The following is a 24,255-nucleotide window of genomic DNA, read 5'->3' on the forward strand; positions in this document are numbered from 1 at the left end:
TTTTTGTAATGGATTCATTCATGGACTAGTGAAGTGTGCAGAGTACTTCACCTCATCCGCAAAAAGCTGACGTCTTCACCTTGTCTTTTTATACAATATGTGCTATGTGAAGAGGATTGGGGAAGAAAAGAGAATACAGTAGTTATGGACAAGTACAGCTGATCCATGAGGCTTGACCCCACCACAAAATCTAATTATAGCCTTGAAACTTGAATAAATGTGTCTTCTGTCATTTGAGAAGCAGCGGTTCAGTGTAAAATTGAAACTAAACAGAGGTCTGATTAAGACATGACAAGAACCCACAGAAAACATTTTTCATGTTTTTCAGACACTAAAAAGATTCAGAGTATCAGTATTTTAAACAAGCACATAATGCTTATGTTTTGATCAAATTCTAAAATTCACCTATCAAGCCTTCTTACATTTCATGTATTGTAAGTATATTGTTAACAGAAAACATTTTGTTAGTCTTGAAATGAATGTTGGTTTTAAATAATTATGTAGTTTTTTTTTTTAATGCTGTTAAGCTTTATTATGCATTACACGGGGAATTTGAAGGCATTACCAGTATTACCATCTCAATGAGCCACATACTGTAAATGCCCCTGTAAACTTTTAATACTAAAATGATTTAATTACAGTAGGCTACAGTGTTTGTATGATGTCAATGGACAATAGCTGGTATGTGCTCAGTGTACTGCATATTAACCTGGTTCTTTGTACATGAAACAGTAACTGTATATATTGATTAGCTTAATGTCTGTTTTGGTGTCTGGACTCTTGACTTTTAAAGTCATCTCTTGTATGATTTATACCTTTTGTGACCTGCTGTGTGTTTTTCAATATATGTGTTTTTCAAATGTGTAAAGCTGCATCATCTTTTCAAAGCAATTAAAAATAATTCTGACTCTGACGATGAGAGAAGAGTTTGTTTGAAAGTTCAGGCTCTTATATGCTTTAAATGAAGCGGTGGAATAAACATAGTAAATGCACTTGGAACAGCTCAGATTTGAGTCACAGAGAGGCTTAAACTGCATGACAGCATGGCAAGAGGGCAAATTAAGCTTGGGAATACATAATAAAATCTAGGCTTTTCCAAAGTTAGTCTATTTCCACTTTCCTAGTTTGTCAACAAGCTGTCTTTATCATGCTGGAATTACACATTGAGAAACACACCACAGAGGACAATTAGTCAACATGATGCCTTTCATGGAAAAGCAGAAAAAACTATTTAACAGGTATCAGGTAGTAGGACATTTCCAAAGCTGTGGGATACACTGGCACTAAATACAGCTTGGATGTCAGCTTAGACGTCCAGTAAACAGCATGCTCGCTTCAACGAGAACACACACTCTTTTGTTCTTGTGTGTCCGCTCCCCTGTTTGAGAGTCCTGCACTTGGCCGCATATTAATTTACTGAAGCTCAAGGTCATTATGAATTCGCAAGAAAGGGGCAAGGGAAATTCCACTGGTCCCTGATGTAGACCAACCATCCACCTCTGCTGATGTTGGTACAGTAGTCGAGGTACAAGTCAGTGGAATGAAAAGAGGCAGAGGTGAGGAGCGAGCTCGGGCTAGCAGCAGAGGCTGGAATGTGGTGTGACTTGATTTAAAGTGCTTATCAATGGAGCCAAAAGAAGAACTCAATAAAGGCCTTACACATACAGTGAATTAAATTTTCAAATAACAATGTTCCTTCAAAAGAAAGTTCCAGGAACCAACATTAGGTCAAAATTTCAATGTGTCCAACACTGTGACTGAATACTCGCAAAACTAATAACATTCTCATCTGCACTTTGTAGTTTGTGCTTGTTAGGAAGTGTGCCTGCTAACATGCTAAGCTAAGATGGGGAACAAGGTAAACATAATATCAGCGACTTCATCAACGTGACTGTGAGTAGTGTGCGTTTTTGTCTAAAGGCCGACCTCACAGACCCACCGGCATGACTTAGTCGTTTTGGGGTTTTTTTTTTTGTAATCTTATAAAATGTCATGGCAAAATTAAAAAAAAACAATATAAAACAGAGACATTTTAAAATCTTTCCAAACAAACTTTTCAGCTGACATATAGTTGTTAACTCTTCAGTCAGAGCAGAATATTGATTCCACAGGGTTGAGTGTCAGGCCCTCGTCACATTTCCCCTATGTATGTTCTTCTAGTTGCATGTTTTTAACAAATACAAACAAATATGTCTGCGCACATCAATCTAGAAAATGACTCTTTATTTCTGCATCATAAGGCTTGTGTTGCATTCAGGTCTGCACATCACAACACTTAATATCTACAAAACAAAACTTGTGAAAAAATTAACAACAAGCCATTTACAGTTCCACAGTGCAAATTGTCAGAGACTGCTGCTGTTTAATGGAACCAAATCAGATGGGGTTTCTTTTTTTTTGGGGGGGGGGGGTTGCTTTTTAAAAATTATGCACGCTGCTTAAATGTCTTACATGTTGCAACCCTGCACACTCCTCTTGAACTACGTACAAAATATAAAAGCTCGAATTGTTGCTTAACACATATATAAGCTCACAAAACCCCGATTTTTAGCATCTTTACACTTTGATGGCATTAATGGGTGTGACACCAAGGTATAATGCAGACCTGTTAACACCAGGAATGATTCATTCTTTAAAGAAACCGTTAACTGAGAGAGAACACTTACACTAAAACAACGTTAATTTTGTGCAAATGTGAAACAGAAGTCATGAGACTGATGTCGATGATCAGCACAGTGACGCACTGAGGAAAGATAAGACTAAAGCACCACGCTGTGACACAGAACTGAATGATAATACACAGCTCATTTTTGAAAATATTCATGAGTCAAGTTAAGAACGCTTTGTGTTTATTTACCTTTTTTCAAAGCCAGACAACAACCAGAAAATTTTCAGGTTGGGTTATCAAAAGAAAAAAGTCTAAAACCAACATAATTATCATTTTAACAACAATGAAATAAAAAGAATAAAGAATAAAACACTGGAGTGTTATTTTCACATATTGTAACAATCAGACTCGACCTGCTTTTTAATCCCAACAGTTCATTTGAGGTGCAACAAATTTAGGTAAACTTCAAGGACTCTCCTGTACAACCTGACCTACCTACAAGAGGTAAGAAGTGAAGGAATGTAATCTGTTTTTTAAAATTCCATTCGACTAACACTTTATAGCATTACAATCAGTGTAAAATCAAACTACACTGACTGTAATACAGACTGAGCAAATACTTTTTAATGCCTTCTAAAAAGTGACTTGTATCTCAACTGAGATAACTAATATTAAAATATTCTATTTTACTAACTAAAATAGCTTTCACAAAGTGACCCCACTGTGACATGTAGCTTAGCTTGAATTTATAGTCCTTGAAAGAAATTAAAATTTTCTCTTTTTTTTTTCACGTTGCTTTGTTTAAATACTGAAATAGAATCTTAAACAGTAGCTTTTGTCTCGATTTGCTTTACATGGCACAAAATCTAGAGGTTAATATGTAGACCAATGTGTCTTTTCAAATGAACAACAATTAAGTCAGTTTTTATTATTAGTCTTCTTTGGGACATCTATGTCACACTGCTGAAAGGTGTTAAGAATGCAGACGTGTTAAGAATGAGGATAAGTTATCACCAGTTACACCGGCTCCCACATACAAAATTGGCCAAGAGCCATTCAACCTGTTTTAACAATGTAAAATTATTGCAATATTATTTGACAAAAGTGTTGATTGGTGTGGAAAAATAAAACTTTTACTTCATCCCAACTTTGGAATAATCAAACTCTGAGTCAGTTACTTTACAAGATCGTTCAGATTTCACTTTGCTTCTGTGTTGCCTTGTGACACGATTTCTTATCATTAAATTCAGTTCCTACTAAGTCTTTTCCTCACTCTATCAGTTCAGGTCAAAATCATCTCAGTGGTGACTCCCTCCAGCTTAGTGTGCTCCAAACAGCACATGTAGAGGTCACATGATGTGGTCTAAACCTCCTCAACTTCAATTCTGAGGAAACAAAACAAAGACAATCTATCTCAAGTATGGAAAATAACCTTTCAATACAAAACTCATTTTTTTCCAGTTTATTACACCAGTATACTTTGGAAAATTCTGAATAAATGCAAAATTATAGTTACTCTCACCTCTTTTTTTACATTTGTCACTGTTGATGGTAACGTAGACGCAGGTGAGCTAAATTAGAAGAGAAAAAAAACATCCATCTATGGTTTACAGCACCGTTTCAGCCTAACCACCAAAACAACCCCCCCTTCTTCTCCCTTAACCTGAGTCAGATGGGTCTAATAAAATCTTGGTCACAACCTGTATCAGACTGAACCACTTCAGTTTTCAGGAATGTCAGATTGAGCATCAAATGCCTGGTGAATTGTAGAGCTATGATGTAAATATATATATTTAAAAAAAAAAAAAACAACAACAACGTTATTCTAAGTTAGCTTTTGGCTGGTCTGCTAAGTTTCACACCGACCTGTAATGATTTAACATGTAACTAACATGTCACTGTATTTTCTATTGTTCTATTTATATTGTACATTCATATTGTGCAGGCTTAAAAAAAAGCTGTGCTTCTTCTGCCCAGAGGCTAAACAAGAGCTTTATATGTCACACCCTCCCCCATTTGGACACATTAATGTGAACTGTACGTAACGCTGACAGAAGAGATTATAGTGAAGAAAGAGAGAAATTTTCTTTGATAAAACTCCCACAAACTCTTCCCACTCAGACATTCCTGATTTGTATGCCTTCCTCACTGCCTGCTCGGGGAGGGCGGCGAGGACCTGAGCTTGGATCATGCAAGCAAATCATAAAAGAGCAGATGTGTTTGTTTCCATCTCACAGAGGCATATAATGTCCAGCAGTCAAGTCTTTATGATAACATTTATTCGTTTATTGACTTAAATTAAAAATGCCTTTGTTTACAACTGTTACTAATAATACCTTTCTAATCATTTGCAAGCTCTGTTGTGGTTTTATTGATTTTTGTCTACTGTACGGCCAGTATACACACATATCTGGTTTCCGAAACCATAAGAGAAGGACAAACTGGAGCGAAGACAAAGAAAATGGCTTTTACATACCTGCCAACTTGCCTGGAGGCATTCTCGAAAAACTTTGTTTTGGAGGCAACACTGCAGAAAAAGAAGAAAACAGACATTTTGGAATTGTGGGGAAAACATATGACATTTGTGCGATACTTAGCTAGGGAAGCCAAGTGCAGCCATTTTACAGACCGTCTTCATAGCAGACATTTTGACATGTTAGAACACGAAAAGCAAAAGGTGTAGCTCCAATGTACAGTAGATGATCCTGTTTCCTAAGAATGTCCATGCCGTCTCACTTGACCAGCTGACTGAGATACTTGATGGAATTGTACCATCGATAATTATTTGTCACACCTATATTCCTGTTCGGACGAGTCCAAATGTCTGCCAGTAGGTCTAATCTCAAGCAGAAATTAATTCGTACAAATAAACAACATAAACCTGTGCCCTGATGTTTTTGACCAAGTGGGTGCGTGAGAACAAGCTGTTAACACAATGTTGACATATTATCACCTTCTCAGTATGACACAAACCTGTTAGCAAACAGTCGCCTATATTACATATCCAGCAGTTACGAAGTAAAATCAGTATTTGTCTGGAGCTGTGTTTTCGCTCAGTAGAGATGATTGGAGCTGAAGAGTCAGGTGATAATTATCTGCGTGTTCACATGCAAGCAGTCGCGTGATCCATTATTAGAATAAAAATATTAGCTAGAAGCATTTAATGAGGTAACAGAATCTATAAATAAATGTCACCTCAGCTGCTCTGGGCTCCCATATTTATTCAGTTCCACCTCGTACCCAACAGTAATTTCATGAGCCCTAACCCTGAGTCTTGTCATGTCCCTGCTGATTCTGAGGTCCTGGAATTTGCATCAGTTCAAGGTTGTTTAAACTGTGAGCTCTGTTGTTTTTAATTCAAACAGCAGATCCAACAGTGGAGCACTTATTGGACCTCTTGATCCCTTCTGCATTAGCATACCTACAAGTATCTCCAAAAAAAAAAAAAAAAAAAAAAGGCAGGGGGGGCTACAGACTTTTGTTTCCCTGCACAGCACTTACTAGGATGTGGGCGTGCCCTCGCTGCTGGCTGTAGTCTGGGGCTTTTGTGGAGTGGGGTATCTGGAGGGGGGCTCAGGAGGCCTGACTGGGGGTCTGCAAATGGCATGTTTCTCTGTGGACCTCGTTCTGGTCAGACCATCAGAATCTCCTGAAAAACAAAAACAATACTGAAGCTTCATGTAACAGTTCAGCAGGAATGTGCAGGAATTAGGGAATATTCAGTAAATTCAACTTCTGAGGTTATGACAATATTAAGTTAAGAGGTGTACAGGAATTTTATGAATTTAAACCTCACTACTATGTTCAACAGCTAGTCCCTAAACTTTCCCTGCCTGCAGTGTGGTGCTGGGCAGGTTGTGTTGAGTGGGTTTATCACAGCCTTTTTTGCTGAAATCAGCTTTTGCTGCTGCTGGAAACGAGGTTCATGAGAGCAGGGAGGGCAACACAAAACAGTGAGCTGAAAATGCTCGACAATCACATTCAATTACAGTAAGTGAAAATCAATGATACAATGACAATTTGGACAGCTACAGTGTACAACACTTAAATACTGCCTGGGAATTCAAAGCTAGAAATCAGCACAGAATCTGTATCAGCAACCAAGAGCTTAACAGCGACTGCTTCATCATCCATTGTTAATGTTCAGGATACACTCATGTCTGGTGGTACGAACAGCTTCTTTAGTAACACTGTTTAGGTGAAACGAAATGAAATGAAGCTAATATCAAATCTTTATTTAACCATCACTGCAACAACAAACAGCAATAACCAAATACAAATCAATGGAAAACGATGGAATGATTTTGATGTACTGATAAAGGGAGAGTGAGCAGATTATGTTGCAAATTTGTGATGTATAGACCAGCACATACAAATTTGCTTTTCATTTGACACTATATTCTTTTTTCCCTTTTTTATCTTGTAAAGCTTTAAAAAAAAAAAAAAAAAAAAAAAAAAAACCTCTCAATATGAGCAAACTTATTTGCAGATAAACAAGTATGAGTTAAGAAATTTTCAGCCACACACACACACACCTACGGAGACACACACCCAGAGGGTTCCTCATACCTTCTCTGCTGGCTGATGCGCCCTTTGGTTGTGGTCTTCTGCTCTGGAAGGACGGTACTCGGCTCACATAGACTCCAGATTCCCCATTTGCCGCTGAAGAGGAATCTGGCTTGTGCCTCGAATCGTCTATCTTCCCAGCATCAAAGTCTGAATGTCTGTCCTGACGGTTAGCTGGTCTGGGCATCAGAACTTGCCTCGGAGGAGGTTCCTTTGGAACCTGCGGAGCACAGCTTATAGGTTTTGTCCGCTGCAGGGGAACAGGGCTCACTGGAACGCCCAGGTCCGCGGAGGAGCTGTCGTCCTGGCCATCTGTCACAAAGAAACAACCGCAACGATTAACGCAAGGTTGTGACAACTCGGAGTGGACTGACTAGCTAAAGCTGAAGACTGAGAGAGAATGTGATGTGCTCTTCCTGTCTGAGTAACAGTAACTTTTCATGTGCAAGATGAAAAAATCCAAAATATAATGTACCAAAGGTCACATATAACAATACAATGTCATACAACTAGAGGGACAGCACAATGACACAGAAATTATTGGTTAATGGATTCAACACATACACACACACACACACACACACACACACAGACACAGACACACACACACACACACACAGCTTTGAATTAATCATACAAGGCCAGTTATTTTGCTATAGCGAGTAGTAAGTTAAGAACAGTTAAATATCACACAACACAGGGAGGACAAGCTGCAGGTGCCAAAAATTTCTCTGCCACAGTGTATGAGAGGATGGAGTCACACCCACTTAACGAGGGGTTCAAAGAGACAGAAAATTACATGATTTAGCCTGAGGCATTTAAATGAAAGACTAATGTGAAATGAAAAAATGCAGAGTAGATAAGTTTTATTTGTGATTGAAATAAAAAAAAGAACAAAAGGAATTTCCTATCAACAATTAAGGATAAGGCAACAAAGAGTAAAGAAGAAAATGATTAGACTTTGATTTGACAGTAATCCCATAATCCCATGTTTAGGAATATGTAATAACTGTTTGGAGTATTTTATGGACAGACACCCTACAGTAAACCACATTTTTCTATACTTAAAAGAGTGTAAAGAAATGACCCTGCAGGTGTGTTGTGGTACAAATCTTTCCAAACCTTTCGAAAGAACCATGTTGAAAAATAACCTATGGTACGTTCGGCACAGATAGGATGGGATAATAATGAGGATGATGACGACAATCAGGCCCAAGAGAGGCTAATAATTACTCTCTGTGTTCTGGAAATGGTCGTGACTAAGCGCTTGATAAACACGAGGTGGCCGCTTGGAGATTGTGATGGGCTGCCGCTTTCTCGGGGTGATCCGCGGAGGAGGGACAGGTGGGGCGGTGCTGTCCTCTGGCAAACAACTGAAGATCTGTAATCACAAAAAAAAGAAAAGTTACAGTAACACTTTGGTTCAGTAGCTAGTATTTCAGCTACATACAGCCCAAATGAAATGATATAAATATAGAAAAGAACAAGCATGAAAAAGACTTTTTTCCCCTAAAATGTCAAACTTTTCATTTAAGTGAGACAAAATGCTCTCGCTCGGAAAATGTACCTTTTTGTACTCCTCAATCAGAATCTCTACAACAATGTTTTGGAACTTGATGTCCAACATGGCCGCCACAGTCTCCTCCTTTGCTCTCATCAGTGTGGGTCCGAAGATGACGGCCATGTTCGAAGGAGTCATGAAGTTTTCATCACTGTGACTGCACACGCTATCGACAAATACAAAGCTGGGTTTCATAAAATGCAATTAAGCTGCAGGCGGTGACACTTTAATTCAGCTCATTTCAGAAAGAGAGCAGTAGGTCGTTTGTAAGCAGCAAAAACAATAAATCACAACAAAGCCCACTGGCACCTACTTGACCAAGTGTTTAATGAGCATCTCCAGCATCTCCCGATTCTTCTCTGGTAGTTTGTAGGTAAGTGAGTGAATTTCACTGAGTCGAAAGTCCAGATTATCTGACTCTGTGATACAGAGAACAAAACACAAAGCTGCCTAATGGAAGAATTTCAAATAATGACATATGTACAGACAAAGAGAAGTATGTCAAGAAAGGATTTAGTCATATGTGATCATTTTAAAAACGATATGGAGTCGGGCACAGCCGCCCGCTGCGATGGCATCTGACTAATAAAAGAAAGTCTCCATAAAAAACTCAGGCCCCGTTTAGTTACTGAATGGCATTTCCAGGAAACTGAAACCACCAGTCTGTCTAAAGGACCACCTGTAACATCCTGACAGAATGAGGCTGATGCTATTAAACTCATTGTCTTCTCTGTTTTACAATGATGCCGTGTGACAGAGGAAAGCAAACAGGGGGCTTAAATTTCCTTTCGTGTCCCAGAGTGATACAGTTCTGCCTGAGGACCTGCTGAACCTGCAGTCTGCACAGTACTGATGTAAGAATGCCTCTTTCATACCTTGTATCAAAGTCTTTTCAAGGCAATGCTTACTGATGGAAAACTAAGATGCATGACAAGTTCATCAGTACTGCCCTGTACTATCTGAGGAGATCATCTAAAATTCACACTGAGCAACAGAGAAGTTGTTTTCCAGTATTGTATTGTAACAGGTGAGGACATGTTTGAAGCAAAAGTGCGTATCAAGTTCTAACCTTCCTAATGCCTAAAACATCAAAACATTTTTTCAAGGGGATGCAGCGCCACACCTTTGCATTTCGAGGAATATCAGATTGAATTCGATTATGTCAATCTAAGTAAAATATTTCAATGGAGAATCTAGACCCAAGAGGAGGCAGACATAATGACACAATCATACCCCAGTCTTAGATAATTTCCAAAACATGTCTTACTTGCAGCACACATGAGGTCCCTGTGTAGACCGTAGGTCATCAGAGGCTCAGACAAACTCCTGCAGATACAGAAACAGTCTCGTAAACACCAGTGCAAAACAGCAGTGTAATATAACTCACCACATAAAACACAAATGTGCACTCATTTGTTACACAATCACACTAGAAAGCACTTAGAGAGTGCAACCTCTGTCAGGGCTGCATTTGTTATTGTAATAGCAGCAAACCTGGATATTTCCTTGGAAAAGAAAGAAATCCTTGGGATATTAAAGCTCTGTATGATGATGAATCCTGTAAAATTTTCAAGTGAGTCAGGATTTGGATCCCACTGAAATTTATTTGATTATTGTTTAATTATGATCATATTATGCTGGAATTCAAATCAAATGTATCTTCAAGATAGAGTAAAGAACAGAGCTTTGATAACTGACAATTTCAAAAAAGAGCAGCTGCAACATCCAAATGTTACAGCGCATTTACAAGAAATTAATTATGTGCCTCCTACTCACATACATCTATTCACACACACATACACACACACACACACACACACACCTTAGGTAAAACTTCAATGCACTTGTGATGGTTTTAACGTCCCAGTCGTTGCTGTGAAGGTCCACGTCTCCCGGATTTGTGGGGTCTATGAAGGAGCAAATCAGAACACACAAGCAGAAAACATTAAGTGCCGTTTATATCAAATCCCACATGAAGAACACTGAAAACCACTTGAGATCAGCACCGTTGACTGATCAAAGAAGCTGGCAAGCTCTAACATGTGGCGGCTCTAATTAAAAAATGCTAACAGATATGCAACATTGGACCAGGAAGTTATTAATATAATTGTTAGAAAAAAATGTAATATTTATATATAGATCTTTTTCCACAGAGGATATTTTGAGATGTCATGGTTTAAAATAAAAAAAAAATAAAAAAATAAAAAAATATCAGATGAATGATGACTGAATTCCATTTAGCTGCTTCAGTATCAGGGTCCTGGTATTGTTCATGCTGGTCACAACTTGACCAGCATGGTCAAGAGGACAGAGCTGCCATTAATGTAATTATTACAACTTGTGCTTTTACTACTATGAAAAGCCAAAATGTCTGCTGTGAATTCAGATTAAAAATACACTGACATGTTTCCACCTTTTTAGTTAATTTGGCAAAACTGTTGCCTACTGACACATCCAGCAGATGTAGAGCAGCATTAGGATTCATTTGGTGTTTGTCTACAAGGAATGAATGGAAGGCCAATATTCACCCTCTTTTTTTTTTTTTTAGCTTTGTTTTTGGTCTCCATTGACTCCTCAGGGAAATATCTGGCTCGGCTAAATGCTCCAGTATGTTCACCAGCTAATCGCTAACTCTGGCTGCAGTTGAGCGAGTGGTATATGGTGGAATTTCAGAGCTCTTTCTCTAAAAACAGCTGCCTGCAGTCAAAAATGATGCTATGGGAGTGAACCACAACATTAAAGCTGTGGACCAGTAAATCAAAGCAATGAGTTACAAGGTGCTGTAAAGCTTAATGGAAGAGCAGAGTCGGGTGTTGATCCTTTGTAGGTTCGTCACCACAAATGACCGCTTTCACATCCAGCACAGTCATCTCATGCATTCTCATTACAAAAATATTCTTTACGATCACTTTACAGCTGATCCCTCCAGAGCAGGAGCGCTGTGAGTGAGCAAGCCGCTGATATTTCACCGTCAGGCTCACATCCAAACTTCTCAAAAGCTGCAGAACCTGTTATGCTGTGGAGCCAGGTAGATGAGCCCAGCTGAGGACCGATGGAGCACATGTTCACAGGCTTATTTCCTTACCAAAGAAAGCATTTAAAAGCTTCTGCACTTGGATGTTGCTGCCAACTGTTCGGTACACTCCTTCTTGTGTCAATCCTGGAAAGAGAAGAGGGAGGAGGTAAGAAGAAGGGGAGTGTAATCTGGACAAACACAGAGCAGTGGAAATGTACCACATGCTTCTTTTAAGAGTCGGCATGAGCCTGAATTAAGATACAGATGTTCTTTCCTGATTATGAACGCTTCACTTAACCATTTAGTTTGAGAGTGAACCATGCTCCATGCTTGGATCATGAGTCAAATTACATGCTCGTGGCCTGAGTCCTTAATTCCATTCTTGTAAGATGAATCACACTAGTGCAGAAACATATTGTGACTGTACAATTATAAGCTTACATTTGGCTTAAACGTAGGGTTGAGATATTTTATTTTTATAGTTTTTAGCATGCGATAAGAGCCTGCACAGAGAGGAGAAATAATAGTCAAAAATCATTCTTAAAAAAAAAAAAATAGACAGATAGATAAGACAGACAAACCTCTAATGGGCGTTCACAGTATAAATAAGGGATAAAGATGTGATGATTAAATGTCTGCACAATCTGAAATAGATTATTATTTCAGTCTACTACAATTGTGATGAAAGACTTTTTTTTTTGCCTTGAGAGCAGCCTGCAGGAGTGGCATGAAAATGACTAACCTATGACTCAACTACGCCCCCTTAAGGGCATGTAGGCAAACTAACTGAAGTGCAGGCAGCTGGGATAAACCTCTAATAGGACACTTTACCTTTTGTTTCAACATAGTTGATGCACTTTCTCACAAACTTGAATCCAATTTCATTGAGCTCCACTGTGGAATCGAAAAAAAAAAACGCATACAAAAAATGTGCAGATTTAACAACAAACGATAATATTAAGACAATACTTCTCATTGTTAAATCATGTATAAAGATGCTTTTAGTGATATAACAAGTAAATTCAGACACTATTGTGTCTGTGTATAATATCAATGTCAACATCTTCAGATGTTGAGAATAATTCTGACTTACTTTCAGCTTGCTTGTGAATTGGAGAATGATAGATCTGAAATGAGAAAAAATGCAAAAGGAAAGTGAAGACTGCAAAGCATGTGGAAAAATCTACCACAGCCTGATTAAAAAAAAAACCTGATGATGGTACAAGAGCACAAAACTGCTCCACTGAAAACCAACTTCCAGGACACAGTAAAGGCTTCCAGGATGCATGAGGGAAATTTTAGCACCATTTTCCACTTAAAGTTTACCTGGGGAGTAAATCTAAAATACAAAGAAAAAAGGATGGCAGGATGTGTCGGGTTAGGCTGGAAAACAGGAAAGATTTCTGCATCAAAAACAACCAGTACATGACTACATTCATAGTCACCAGTAACACACCCAGAGCATCTAACTCGCTCAGAGACCAGTCAGTGACTGTCAGATGTGGTAGATTTTATATCATAGGTTTATCTGACTTCTCCCCCAAAATAGCCTTGTGGCCTCCCCCACTAATGAAGGTCAGAGGTCAGGACCAGCTACAGAGCAGCTGCAGACAGCAGACACTGGTCCAAGGACGCTTCAGCGGGGGAGTGTTTGTCGTCACAGGCAGTAGAAGTGTGAAGTATCACTGTTGCATCCCATTACTGATTTAGAACTGAGCAGAGAACAACTACTACTAAATCACCTGTCATGTCCGTATGCAGGAGTTTACTCTCAGCTTTGTTTTGGGAGGAAATTATTTAGACTTTAACAGACGCTAAGGGAAGTAACACGTGTTCTCTTTAGGGATATTCACATGGTACTGAGTTCCGTTATTCTAAAATACAGAAACACGTGTGTTATGAGTCAGGACCCACAAATCTGAATGCAAAGATAATGAAGCTGCCTTTTGAGTGAGAGAGAGGAACTGCTGACAAAAACTGAGTTTTTATCCAATTTTGGAATGTTTTCATTTCAGTGGCTAAAAAGAAAATTGCCAAAATGTCCTATTGCTTAGGAGAGTCTGAAGAGGCACATGCAAGCATTTTGATCTTTGTCCTGCACTTTAACGCCAGTTTCAAAACATTTTAGTGGAAAGTGAAGTGATCTGAAAGTGTAGAATTACATGTGTCGTTTTGGCACATGGGCTCATGCATGTCAACCACTTCTTGGTCTGGATATGTGAGAGATTTGCCAAAACAGGCTTATGAACTGTAATGGATCAACTGGCTGCTCGGTTTTTGGGATGGTTTTGCTTCCAAAGCTTCTGGGGATGTTTGTATGGGCACAAAACCCCTGGAATTATGGCCAAAGTGGGTCAACCAGGGCAGCAAGTAATAGCTTTCTTTATTTTCAAATAAGCTGCAGATAATTTTATTGATTAACTGACAAGTTGTTTTGTCAATTTAAAAAAAAAAAAAAAGGCTGAGCCCAAAGTGCCGCTGCCTGCAGCAAATCCTCTGAAGCTCATCTGAGGAGGAGCTCAGTGGTCGCCATTCTGACTGTGATGATGATATCATCGCTGCTGTGGTCCAAGACTTGCACTTCCACGTTTAGTACGAATACCGGACTAAACGTGCGAATGTAGGAGGGGACAGTGTTGACAAATAAATGTGCTAGGTTTTCTAAAACTGATTCCTTCTAGCTCAGGCCACCAACTTATCGATCATCCCTCATACATGAGAATCATCATACTTTCAGAGCAAGGATCTGTCCTCTAGAGACTTACAGTAAGATAGCAGAGTATAAGGAAGTTTGAAAACATGCAGTATGTTCAGAGAGACCCAAAGGTGGCAGATATTATGTATAGCATAAATAAAGAGTAATCTGTGTCCATAAGGAAGCAATGACAGAGATGAGTCGACAAAGTTGGTGTGAAAGAAGTATTATTATTATAACACCACACAGAGTTTATCCTTATACACGCTGAAGGCTCAGAGACACTGTAGACACATTAGATCTCGGGGAATATTTAGGTGAAGCGGGTGGAAAAGCTATTGTGAAATTTTCATAATATACAGAAGTCATTGAGGAAGTTGCACAGGAAGAGGGCACTGAAAAGTGTGCCTTCTGTTATTTTCACATCCTCTGACAGAGACGGTTTATGTGTTTTGTCCACGATTCACACCACATCCACCATTAAGCCGCCTGAGAAAAACAACTGAAAGCACACACGTGTTTACAGATACAGCCAAAAGAGGAATTCACAAGGTTGTAAATTCTGTTACTAAGGCACTCTGGTACATCATTGCCTCAAACTTGCTCAATGCAGAGACAGATCATGGGAGCAGCAAAGTTTGGAAGATCAGCAAGTTGACAGTTTCTATTAACGCCTAAACATGATTTTAAGAGCTGGCAAGAAAAAAAAAAAACAAACCCTGTGAATTCAGCCGTGCTGTGAGAGGGTAATAAGGTTAACCAGTTGCCACCATTTAGCCACACACTGATGGATTAATGCGTCTGACAAGCTTCCTTACCATCCCTCACACATCTGTAATAGAGAAGTCCTAATGAGCTCACCCGTGCCTACATCCTGCGGTGCTCGACAGATTTCAGCATGTGAGCTGTGACTTGCCTTACGTGACAGATATGATAAATTATGCTGTTTTCTTAAAACAAACAAATATAAAAAAGGTTCAACTGATTCATTTTGTGAAGATAAAACACATTTAATTAGATGCAACCCAATTAGGAAGCTGCAAATGACATGAATCTTGACAAGAACAACTGTAACCTCTTCCAGAAAAAGATATTGTGATTACTGATTCAACTGTCTGCTAAATGCAGGGAGATTTTACAGGAAGAAAAAAAAAACAAACAAAAAAAAAACAGGTTTGGATAGACTAAGACGCGCAGACCAGAAATGTAAACCGGTGTTTTGGAGTTTTATGTGTATTGTAACAGCAAAGCCATTTTCACAGCAATCCTAAATGAGATGAGAAATAAACTCACCGGCTCTTTCCCGTCCATGGCCTCCATCCACAACTTCCTGTCCCCCTCCGAAAGAGCCTGGAAAGTGACGGGTGTGTTTCTATGGAAACAGTAACAATGTGTCATTAAAGAGGAAAAGGTTGCAATTAAATTATTCATTCATATGATGTGCTGCTACAGTTTCCAACCACTGGGAACATTTAGCTTTTTGTTTTTTTGTAAGCGTGTGAATGTCATGAATCACACACACAGTTTTCAAGGAAATCAGGGTGGACAAAATAACAAGAACACCACAGGAAGAAGGGCTCAGTGTCTCTGAAGTAACTGACTAACTTCTTGGTGCTGATGATGGAAGCAAGACACGGGAGATAAATAAGACAAGCATGAAGAGATGATGAAAATCCATTGTCGCAATCTGTCTGCTGGAGAAGCAACAAAATCTAGTGCCAAATTTTACAGCTTGTAGGCCACTGAATTAATTGTTAACTAAAACAACTGTGCTACGAGTTTAAAGCTCGTTCTGCCAACTGAAATGATCAACACGCTATGAAGAAACCTTCTAAAACTCATTTTAAATAACTTTCTGTCGGAATCGATAGGAAAATATATAACCCTGATATCTACAGGAGCCACAGGTTTTTCACATGGAGGATGTGTTAATGGGTGCAAACTGGGATGAAAACAATTTTAGCAAACAAAAGACCACAGATAACATGAGGGATATGTAAGTAAGAGAAATTACTACTCAATCACTGCACCTAAGGTCAAAGGTCAGGGTGAGGTACTAGCACAGGGAGCATTTCAGAGACGTTCAGGTGGGCGGACGCTTACCTTAAAACATCCTGAACCAACAACCCTGTCTTCTGCACTAGACAGCGCTGCCACCTTGAGTTTATCACACAGCTGTCTAGTCAATGTGTTGTTGTTCAGTTCACACACTTGCACAAATTAGTTGCTCAACATTCAGACACTCTCAAGCACTTAATGCATAATTCAAGCAGCTTTTAAACCTTTAAAACACCCTTTTGACACACTAAGTATCTCCACGGATACAAGAAACCTGATTACAACAGAAAGTGTCTATTAAAATGCATTTAGTACTGAATGGCCTGCTTATATAAATATGAGCTTGTTGTGTTCCTTCCCCTGAAATCACTGAGTTTGCCATCTGTTTCCAGCATGCGCCCGTTGCTTAGGGATTGTTTGGGCTACAGTCCATTTAGCCCTCACACTCTGTCCTTGTGAACCACCTGTTCACCTCGCTGCCTGAACCTGTTTATCCCACAGGGCTTTCGCATTGCCTCATCTCACAGTTTCTCAGATTTGTTTGCGCTAACCTCTCGTTAGTTTCCACGTCGAAGCAGAAGCGCTTGTCTATGGACTCTGTCTTCCGGCGGACGCAGGATTTCAGTGTCAGCTGCGTAGGGCCCTGCGGGGAAAGAGAGAAAGTTGGAAAGTGGTCGCTGATGCAAGATGGAGATGACGATGACGATAGAAGAGCCAGCATCTGAGGATATAAACTGGCTAAAGATACTGTGGATGTCAGAGTATTACAGATGTTTCTCTGTGGTTCTGTACTAATAATAACACGTTTTACCTGTTTAGTTGTGGGTTTCTGTTCACATGGCACCATGACCAGCTGTCTCCCCTCCTTGTGATACTTGCAATAATATTTGACCCATGATACACCCAAAGCCCCTGTTGGAAGAAAAAAAAAAAAAAAAAAAAAAAAACAACACAGGACATGTCAGAGGGAATTCGAGCCAGAGCCTATGCAAGCAACTAGATTGTATGTAAAGCATGCAGTGCACTCACACTTCTCCTGACAGTACAGATAACCCTCCATTGGCACAAAATTGTGCATTTTGCAGACCTGGGATGGGTTTTTCATTCTTTTCATCAGCTCCTCCATCTCCTCGCGGGTGCTCTCATAGTGGTTTCTGGTCTGCAGGCAAAACCAGACAGCCCTTAAGAAGCTTACAGACGTCAAATTAAAGGATATTAAATCTCACTAATGGCATCTTTTGTTGCGGGTCACACCACTTACGTTCTGCAAGCTGAGCTGCAGCTCCTGCTTATAAGGCATGAAGTCCTGAGTCATCTCCACTGTCAGGTTGTTGAGTGTCAAAATGCTGTGAAGAAACGCCAGCACCTGTCCAACCAAAGCAAATGTACTTAAGACTGCTATCACGAACTCTCAGAGCACAGGGACCATTGTCATAAAGAATGGATGGATGGCTACTGGGATTTAGTTTTGTCTGGCTAATAGTTTTTTCCTTGATCTCTTGTTACGTGTGTGTGTGTGTGTGTGTGTGTGTGTGTGTGTGTAGCAGCAAAGAGGAAGAGTGGGAGACCACAGGCAGTACTCACAGGCTCCACCACATCAAACTTCTTCCTGTCCTGCACCTGATGTATCTGGTACACGTACTCCACCGAGGATTCATAGAAGTTCACCCGCTCTTTGTCCAGGAGTTCATCAGCCTGTAGTGAAAAAACAAAGGAAATTTCAAATTTCCCTGGTGGCTTTTTGCATTTACCTACACAATGAATGTAAAATATTGGCTGTACTTCACCCAACCTCCTGAAGTTGGCTCTCTTTCTTCTTGGCAGAAAGATTCAGGTGTTTGTCTAACTGGGAGTAATATTTTTCACTCTCTTTCTCAAACTTCTTTTTCTTTTCCTGCAGGACAAATGTGTTGATTGGGAGAACAACATATGATTAAAACAAGAACATTTTTTAACATATCACAGATTGAATAACATACAACATCAACACTCATATCAACACTTAAATTACAATATTGGAGAAAAGTAAAATGTCTGATAATACAGAAAATGTGAAACTTAAAAACATACATTTTTGACAAGGATGTTAAAAAATAAACTTTTCAGAGCTCTCAAGAGGACAAACTATGTAAAGACACTTATTGACCAACATATACATTGACATATATGCATGCAAATCTCCTGGGTAGATCTTAAAAATAGTGTGGTGTACAAGACAGCCTAAAAATATCTCTGAACTTTATGTGACACATGTGCATAAAGTTGCACAGTATACAGTTGTATGCATAATGTGTACAACTGTATCTGCACTATCAGCTGGTATATCAGCCCAGCGGGTTTATCCCAACCACAGGTATTCGCACCCCATGCTGTACTACTGTGGGTGACAGGGTATTTAGAGAAATTATAGAGTAGCTCAATTGATTTGGAAAAAAAAAAAAAAAAAACAATCTACAATTTGTTTTAGACAATATCCATCCACTTTTTCAGTAAGCTATAAGACATCAACATGAAATTGAGCAGAGGACTCTAAACAGTTGGATAAGAAATATTCCGTAAACATGCAAAGCAGTTATAACGTACGATAAATGGTTTAAATAAGTAGCTAAAAGTGTAGAAAAATAGTGAAACATCTTAAAGTAATAGATAAATGTTTCAAACCTTTAGCTTTTGCCACTTGTGGCAAAAGCTTGAGGTCAAAAGCTTGACAAATGCAAACTTGGCCAAAGCAGCCTAAAAATAGTTCAATATCAAGCAGTTTAAAATAATTTCAGATTAACACATTGGAAACGTGGTGGGTGGTGCTAATGAACAGGTATCTTATGTGACAGAGCTGTGGGGTGACAGAAGACAGAAGAGACAGAAGAGACTGGGAGTAAAAAAAACGGACAACTTCTGATTAACAGTGTTTTGTTACCCGAACAATCAAAAAGACATTTTTACATGAGTTTTGCACAGTTTTAAGAGAAATTCTTTTTAAGATTTTAAGTTTTAATATGGATTTATTTTCCTCCAAGCCACCTAGGACCTGCATAATTCACGTCTACTTCAGTTCCATTTACGGATAAAATAATTATCAACGCAGCTGCGAGAATTAGCTGGAAAGCAGCTGTTTAATTAATACACTGAGGGGAAAAAGCTCTGAAGGTGACATTACACAGTTTTCTGATGATCTAAAAAGAAAAAAAAACTGTGTGTAGCTGTGAGCTACAAAGCAGCTGGACTCAACACATTAAATTCTCTGTGAAAGAGGAAGAAGCTGCCATCATATGGTTCTTAAACAGGTGAATGTTTCACACACATATTCATAAATAGATTTGGGGAAGTAGCTGATAACATCCTGTTAGGTCTGTGCGAGCAGCTCAAGAAGACGATGCATGTTATATAACAGCTTAACCCTGATCAAACTATGAAGCCACCAGAGTGGAACAGCACCTCCGACGCTAACTCAAGAAGTGGCGACTTTTCACACTGATGTTAATGAGCCACATTTCCATTTCATTACAATAGAGCAGTGGAATCGGTGAAAACACTCACTTTTGTTACTCCTATCTGCTCTTTTCTGAACTTCTCCAGCGGCTTGATGAGAAGATCGGAGGCGTTCTGGACCTGGACAGGTGAACATGAAGGAGTGCAATTCAAAATTCACAAACACACTCACACCAAAACTTTACCTGGCATGTGTAAAACACAGCCTGTTTGTGTTACAGGTGGCACTCAAATACACTGAAAAGAATTTGGAAATAAGCATCTTGTACTGGAGCGTGAAAATGTACTTTTTCATAACCACTCCCGCAAGAACAATTTAGCAGATGACCTCCAGTTTTAAAATTAGATCTGTATCCAGAAAACCCAGTCAAACAGGAAGTCCCGCTCCAAATGTGACACCTTTGATTGCTAAAGTGCAAGGCAACAGGATCAAACAAAAATTAGATTGCAGCTTGAGTTCATGTCGCCTGACAGAAACCGGAAAGATTTAGGAAAAACTTGTGCACAATATCAATACATCACAATTACAAAACTAGTACTCTAGAGAATGAATTATTCAGTGTAACAAAGTGTGTAAAACAACTGCAGCAGAAGTGATAAAAAAACACTTTGAAAACACGAAAGCAAATTTGAACTATTAACAAAAGGGAACACGAAAACCAATAAAGGAACTGATAGTAAAATAATTAAGTTCCTCTTAGTCTACAAAGTTACACACACACAGTATCTAGGTAAGAACACATTTCAATTAACACGGACAAATGGAATATCTATCAAAGAAATGTGTGGCTTTCTCATTGTAACCAACAGAATGTTATTGTGTTGTGTTGATCCTTAAAATAATGTGTCAAAAAGTTCCTTCCCAGTGGTCGAATCTGTAGGGCAGGAGATGTCATTGTGGTTTTCGGATATCTAGCGAGGGTTCAAATGCAGAGTCAGCGTGGAGGATGTTGATAACCTACCAGCATCATCCTGTCATGTTCCACTTCCTGCAGGAGACCGGCAAACTCCTGGAACGACTCAGCTAAGAGTCAAAACAACACAGATGATGAGGACCCAGAATAAAGGCTTCACAAATTCTTATCTTAAGTGTCTGATGCAGGAAACCACTTTCATCACTCCATTGGGAAACAACTTAGTTTTTTAAATACACATTTATCATGAAGCTCTAAGGGAGAAGTTTCATTTTTCCAAACCATTTTGTTTCCTGATTGCGAGGAATTAACACTTAGCTGCCAAAAATGTTCCTCTCTCCACAGAGCTCAAGTTGGAAAAGTCTGTTTGTAACAGCTAATTCTGAAAAATGTTCACCGTTCTGCTCTGAGATTCATTTTCCATAAAGTAATAGCAAACCAAAAAAAAAACAGCTGAAATAAGGCATGAAATGTTCTCTAAGTTCTCTAAAAGCCAGTTCATCATTGTAATTTTAATAGTAAGTAAATAAAAAGTGTATGTTTAGCATCTTACCAATGTTAATCTCATCATCAGTCAGGGAGTCACCGATGAAGTCGAACTGGAACATGCTGAGAGTCTGAGAAAACTTCTGCACTGCCACAGAGTAACCTATTAGAAAAAAAATAGAGATTTAGTCTTTAGAAATCATCTGGATGAAGCTCCAAAGGCCTCAGTCACCACGACATTCAACGGCAATAAACAAATCTTTATGGCTCTCTACATCCAGCTCAGCTCTCATGAAGTGAAGTGCGGCCCAGGATTTGTATTATTACTGTACATTTTTTCCCCTCTGTATCTCTGGTAGGAAAGTCTGGAGCACGAACGACATCTTTGGCAGGATTCAGCAGCACAGCAGCAGCCAGTGCATGGCCGATGCAATACATTATCCCTGCTACGTCTGGCTTTTATTACCAAAACAAAACCGACTCTGTCAGATGAATACTGTAGAGCATTTTGCCAGAGGAACGTCACTTGAAAATCTAGTCTCATATTTTAAATCTCTCCTTAAATCCTTTTCTCAGTAATCAAACAGTTTCCAATCTTTCAAATCATTTCATGCCCACACACACACACACACACACACACACACACACACACCCCTCAACAAACTGTGTTTTCTGTTACATTTCTTTGTTTTACTTTTGGGTCCTGATCATCATGGACTGAGATGAAAATGTGACTTTCATGAAAATCTCTTAGTGCAGTTTATCCCAACAATAAGCACATGTGACCTCTGGCTATTATCTGGACTGAATGTACTGTAAAAGCTTCACCAGTCTGCAGCACCACTGCATTACCTACAATGAAAGTTTCTGTTTCCGAGGTGAAAAGCTTGTCGCTGGTGGTCTGGACAGCAGAATGGACAGTATCAAACAAAACAAACAGTGTCCCCCGCCCCCACCTCCCCCCTCATGGGTGCACACACTGACCCAAATATACACATCTACAGTGCTGTGTGCTGTCACTGGCTCGGGTCCATACTATGAGTGGGACGGGTCCCACACTACAGCCAGTAGCAGACAGATGGCAGAGGACATCACACAGAAAGGGAAAAGGTGGGAAGGCAAAAGGAAAACAGCAGTTGTGCTGCTGGGAAACAAACACTCATCTTGCACATCTGCATCAGATCCATGGCCTTTTCAAAGCAGGCTGTTTGGTCTTATCCCAGGGGAGCACTAGCACCTCCCTGAATGAGCCTCTCCCTCCCACCCACCCACATTGATCCTGTAGGCCCTTAAAAAATAAAAAAAGAAAGGCCCCAATGATGCTCAACCCTCATCACACCACAGTATTTACGTTCAACGTGCTAAACAAGCCGTTACACATGTCAAAACAAAGCACGTGAGGTGAAAGCACTCTCACCCTTGATTGCAGTGATAACACTGTTGCCATCTTTTATCAGCTCTTTGAGAAATTTGCTCGTCCTCTCCAGCTCCAGTTCATAACACTTGAGAGTCTCTCTGAACTCCGGACTGTCCAGATAGCAGTCGCTAAACTCCAGTGGAGGATGCCCCATGTTCAGGGCGAGCGGGTTTCAGACAATAGAAGCACTGAGGTTTGTTTCAGTGAGCCACGCAGCCTACGCTCGTCTGGTCATCGCTGCTCAGTTTGAGGCGACTCCACACGCTCATCTGTTCAGAGGAGCAGGAACCATGGTGTCCGTGGGAGCCTGCGGCGGCCGCTGGTCAAAGATGAAGTGAAGCGAACAGCGAAGAGCCGCGGTTTGGTCTCACTTTCCGCTTTTCCTCGTCCGACGCGCCGTTTAAACTCTAATTTGACCGGATCCTGCTTCTCTTTTTCACTTTTTCCTTGTTGCGGTGTCGTGATTAGAAGAGCGGCTAAAATCCCTCTGGACGCGTCCCATTCCGAAATATTTCCCACTTTCACTAAGCCTCCTTCTGTCCTTCACCTCGGTTTTAAAACAAATGTTGGTTTGTAAAGTTAGCAGAACCTTAGTAAACCGCTGAATACGAGCTGGAAAATACAGATATTTTTTTCTAAGATAGATATTTTACTCGTTTTCAAGTTACAGCTCCTAGCAAAGAGCGTAACGTAAAGCTGAATCGAACGTAACCAACTGGCTACGGCCTCACACAAAACTTCCCCCTTTTCACACCCAGGAGGTTCTTAAAGGGGCTGCGGCACAGTTGGAGGAATTGTGTTGGCAACAGCTTTCAGGTGCTGTCGGAAATTTGTGAGCGCTCAGAGTATATGTATTTATATGTGTGTGTGTGTGTGTGTGTGTGTGTGTGTGTGAGTGTGTATATATATATACATATATATATACATACGTACATTACATACATACAATACATACAGTTATTTTAAGTTTTTTTTTAAGGTTTTTCTTGTGAATTACCTCCGAGGCCTTTACAAAGCAATCGAATAAAACACAGGGGGAACAATTCTTTTTGGTTTAACAACTAAAACTTGACCAATTACGGAAGAAGGGTGTAACCACTGTGGTCTTTGGGGTTTGTTCTCTTGAATGCAACATAGTGTCAGGTGCCTGTGGCCAAAATCAGCTGTCCCACTCATAGAAATAAAATGTCATTCAAATTTGGTCATGCAGGCAACTTCAACTTTTGTGCCATAAGAATAAAAGGTTTATTTGTTTGTTTATTTGTTTGTTTGTCTGTTCCTGTAGAATTACAAGGTCTGTAAATCGTGCTGATGATGGCCAAAACTTTTAGGCCCCTTTTCACTGTTTACACATGAAATAAATTTACTCTGTTTGCGTCTTTAAAGCATCTTTATATTTTCTTTGTTAATGTGTGGGGAGTTTTTCCATGAAGGGAATCACAAGA

The 24,255-nt window shown here is 39.6% G+C and overlaps 1 protein-coding gene across 1 annotated transcript; it reads right to left on the bottom strand.

Annotated features, from left to right (window-relative positions):
• Nucleotides 1-2,336: 2,336 nt before the first annotated feature.
• LOC121190670 (oligophrenin-1-like) lies at nucleotides 2,337-23,454 on the bottom strand. The gene is made up of 24 exons (XM_041051593.1): nucleotides 22,811-23,454; nucleotides 21,461-21,556; nucleotides 20,956-21,017; nucleotides 20,042-20,113; nucleotides 18,297-18,398; nucleotides 18,089-18,199; nucleotides 17,766-17,870; nucleotides 17,534-17,663; nucleotides 17,316-17,416; nucleotides 17,056-17,147; nucleotides 15,740-15,818; nucleotides 12,845-12,878; nucleotides 12,583-12,645; nucleotides 11,821-11,895; nucleotides 10,558-10,642; nucleotides 10,003-10,061; nucleotides 9,049-9,154; nucleotides 8,742-8,901; nucleotides 8,408-8,555; nucleotides 7,178-7,486; nucleotides 6,110-6,257; nucleotides 5,085-5,135; nucleotides 4,131-4,179; nucleotides 2,337-3,993 (listed from the first exon to the last, which is right to left on the bottom strand). The coding sequence occupies exons 1-24, from the start codon at nucleotides 22,962-22,964 to the stop codon at nucleotides 3,988-3,990; spliced, it is 2,397 nt and encodes a 798-aa protein (XP_040907527.1). The 5' UTR covers nucleotides 22,965-23,454; the 3' UTR covers nucleotides 2,337-3,987.
• Nucleotides 23,455-24,255: the final 801 nt, after the last annotated feature.

Source organism: Toxotes jaculatrix, chromosome 12 (assembly GCF_017976425.1).
Source record: "Toxotes jaculatrix isolate fToxJac2 chromosome 12, fToxJac2.pri, whole genome shotgun sequence".
NCBI classification, from domain to species: domain Eukaryota; kingdom Metazoa; phylum Chordata; class Actinopteri; family Toxotidae; genus Toxotes; species Toxotes jaculatrix.

Excerpts from the sequence above, each read along its gene's own strand:
- LOC121190670 (XM_041051593.1), bottom strand. The coding sequence starts at position 22,964 with ATGGGGCATCCTCCACTGGAGTTTAGCGACTGCTATCTGGACAGTCCG. Across the intron at positions 12,879-15,739 it reads CCATGGACGGGAAAGAGCCG|ATCTATCATTCTCCAATTCA; the intron begins GTGAGTTTATTT and ends TTCTCATTTCAG. Across the intron at positions 11,896-12,582 it reads CAACTATGTTGAAACAAAAG|GATTGACACAAGAAGGAGTG; the intron begins GTAAAGTGTCCT and ends TTCTCTTTCCAG.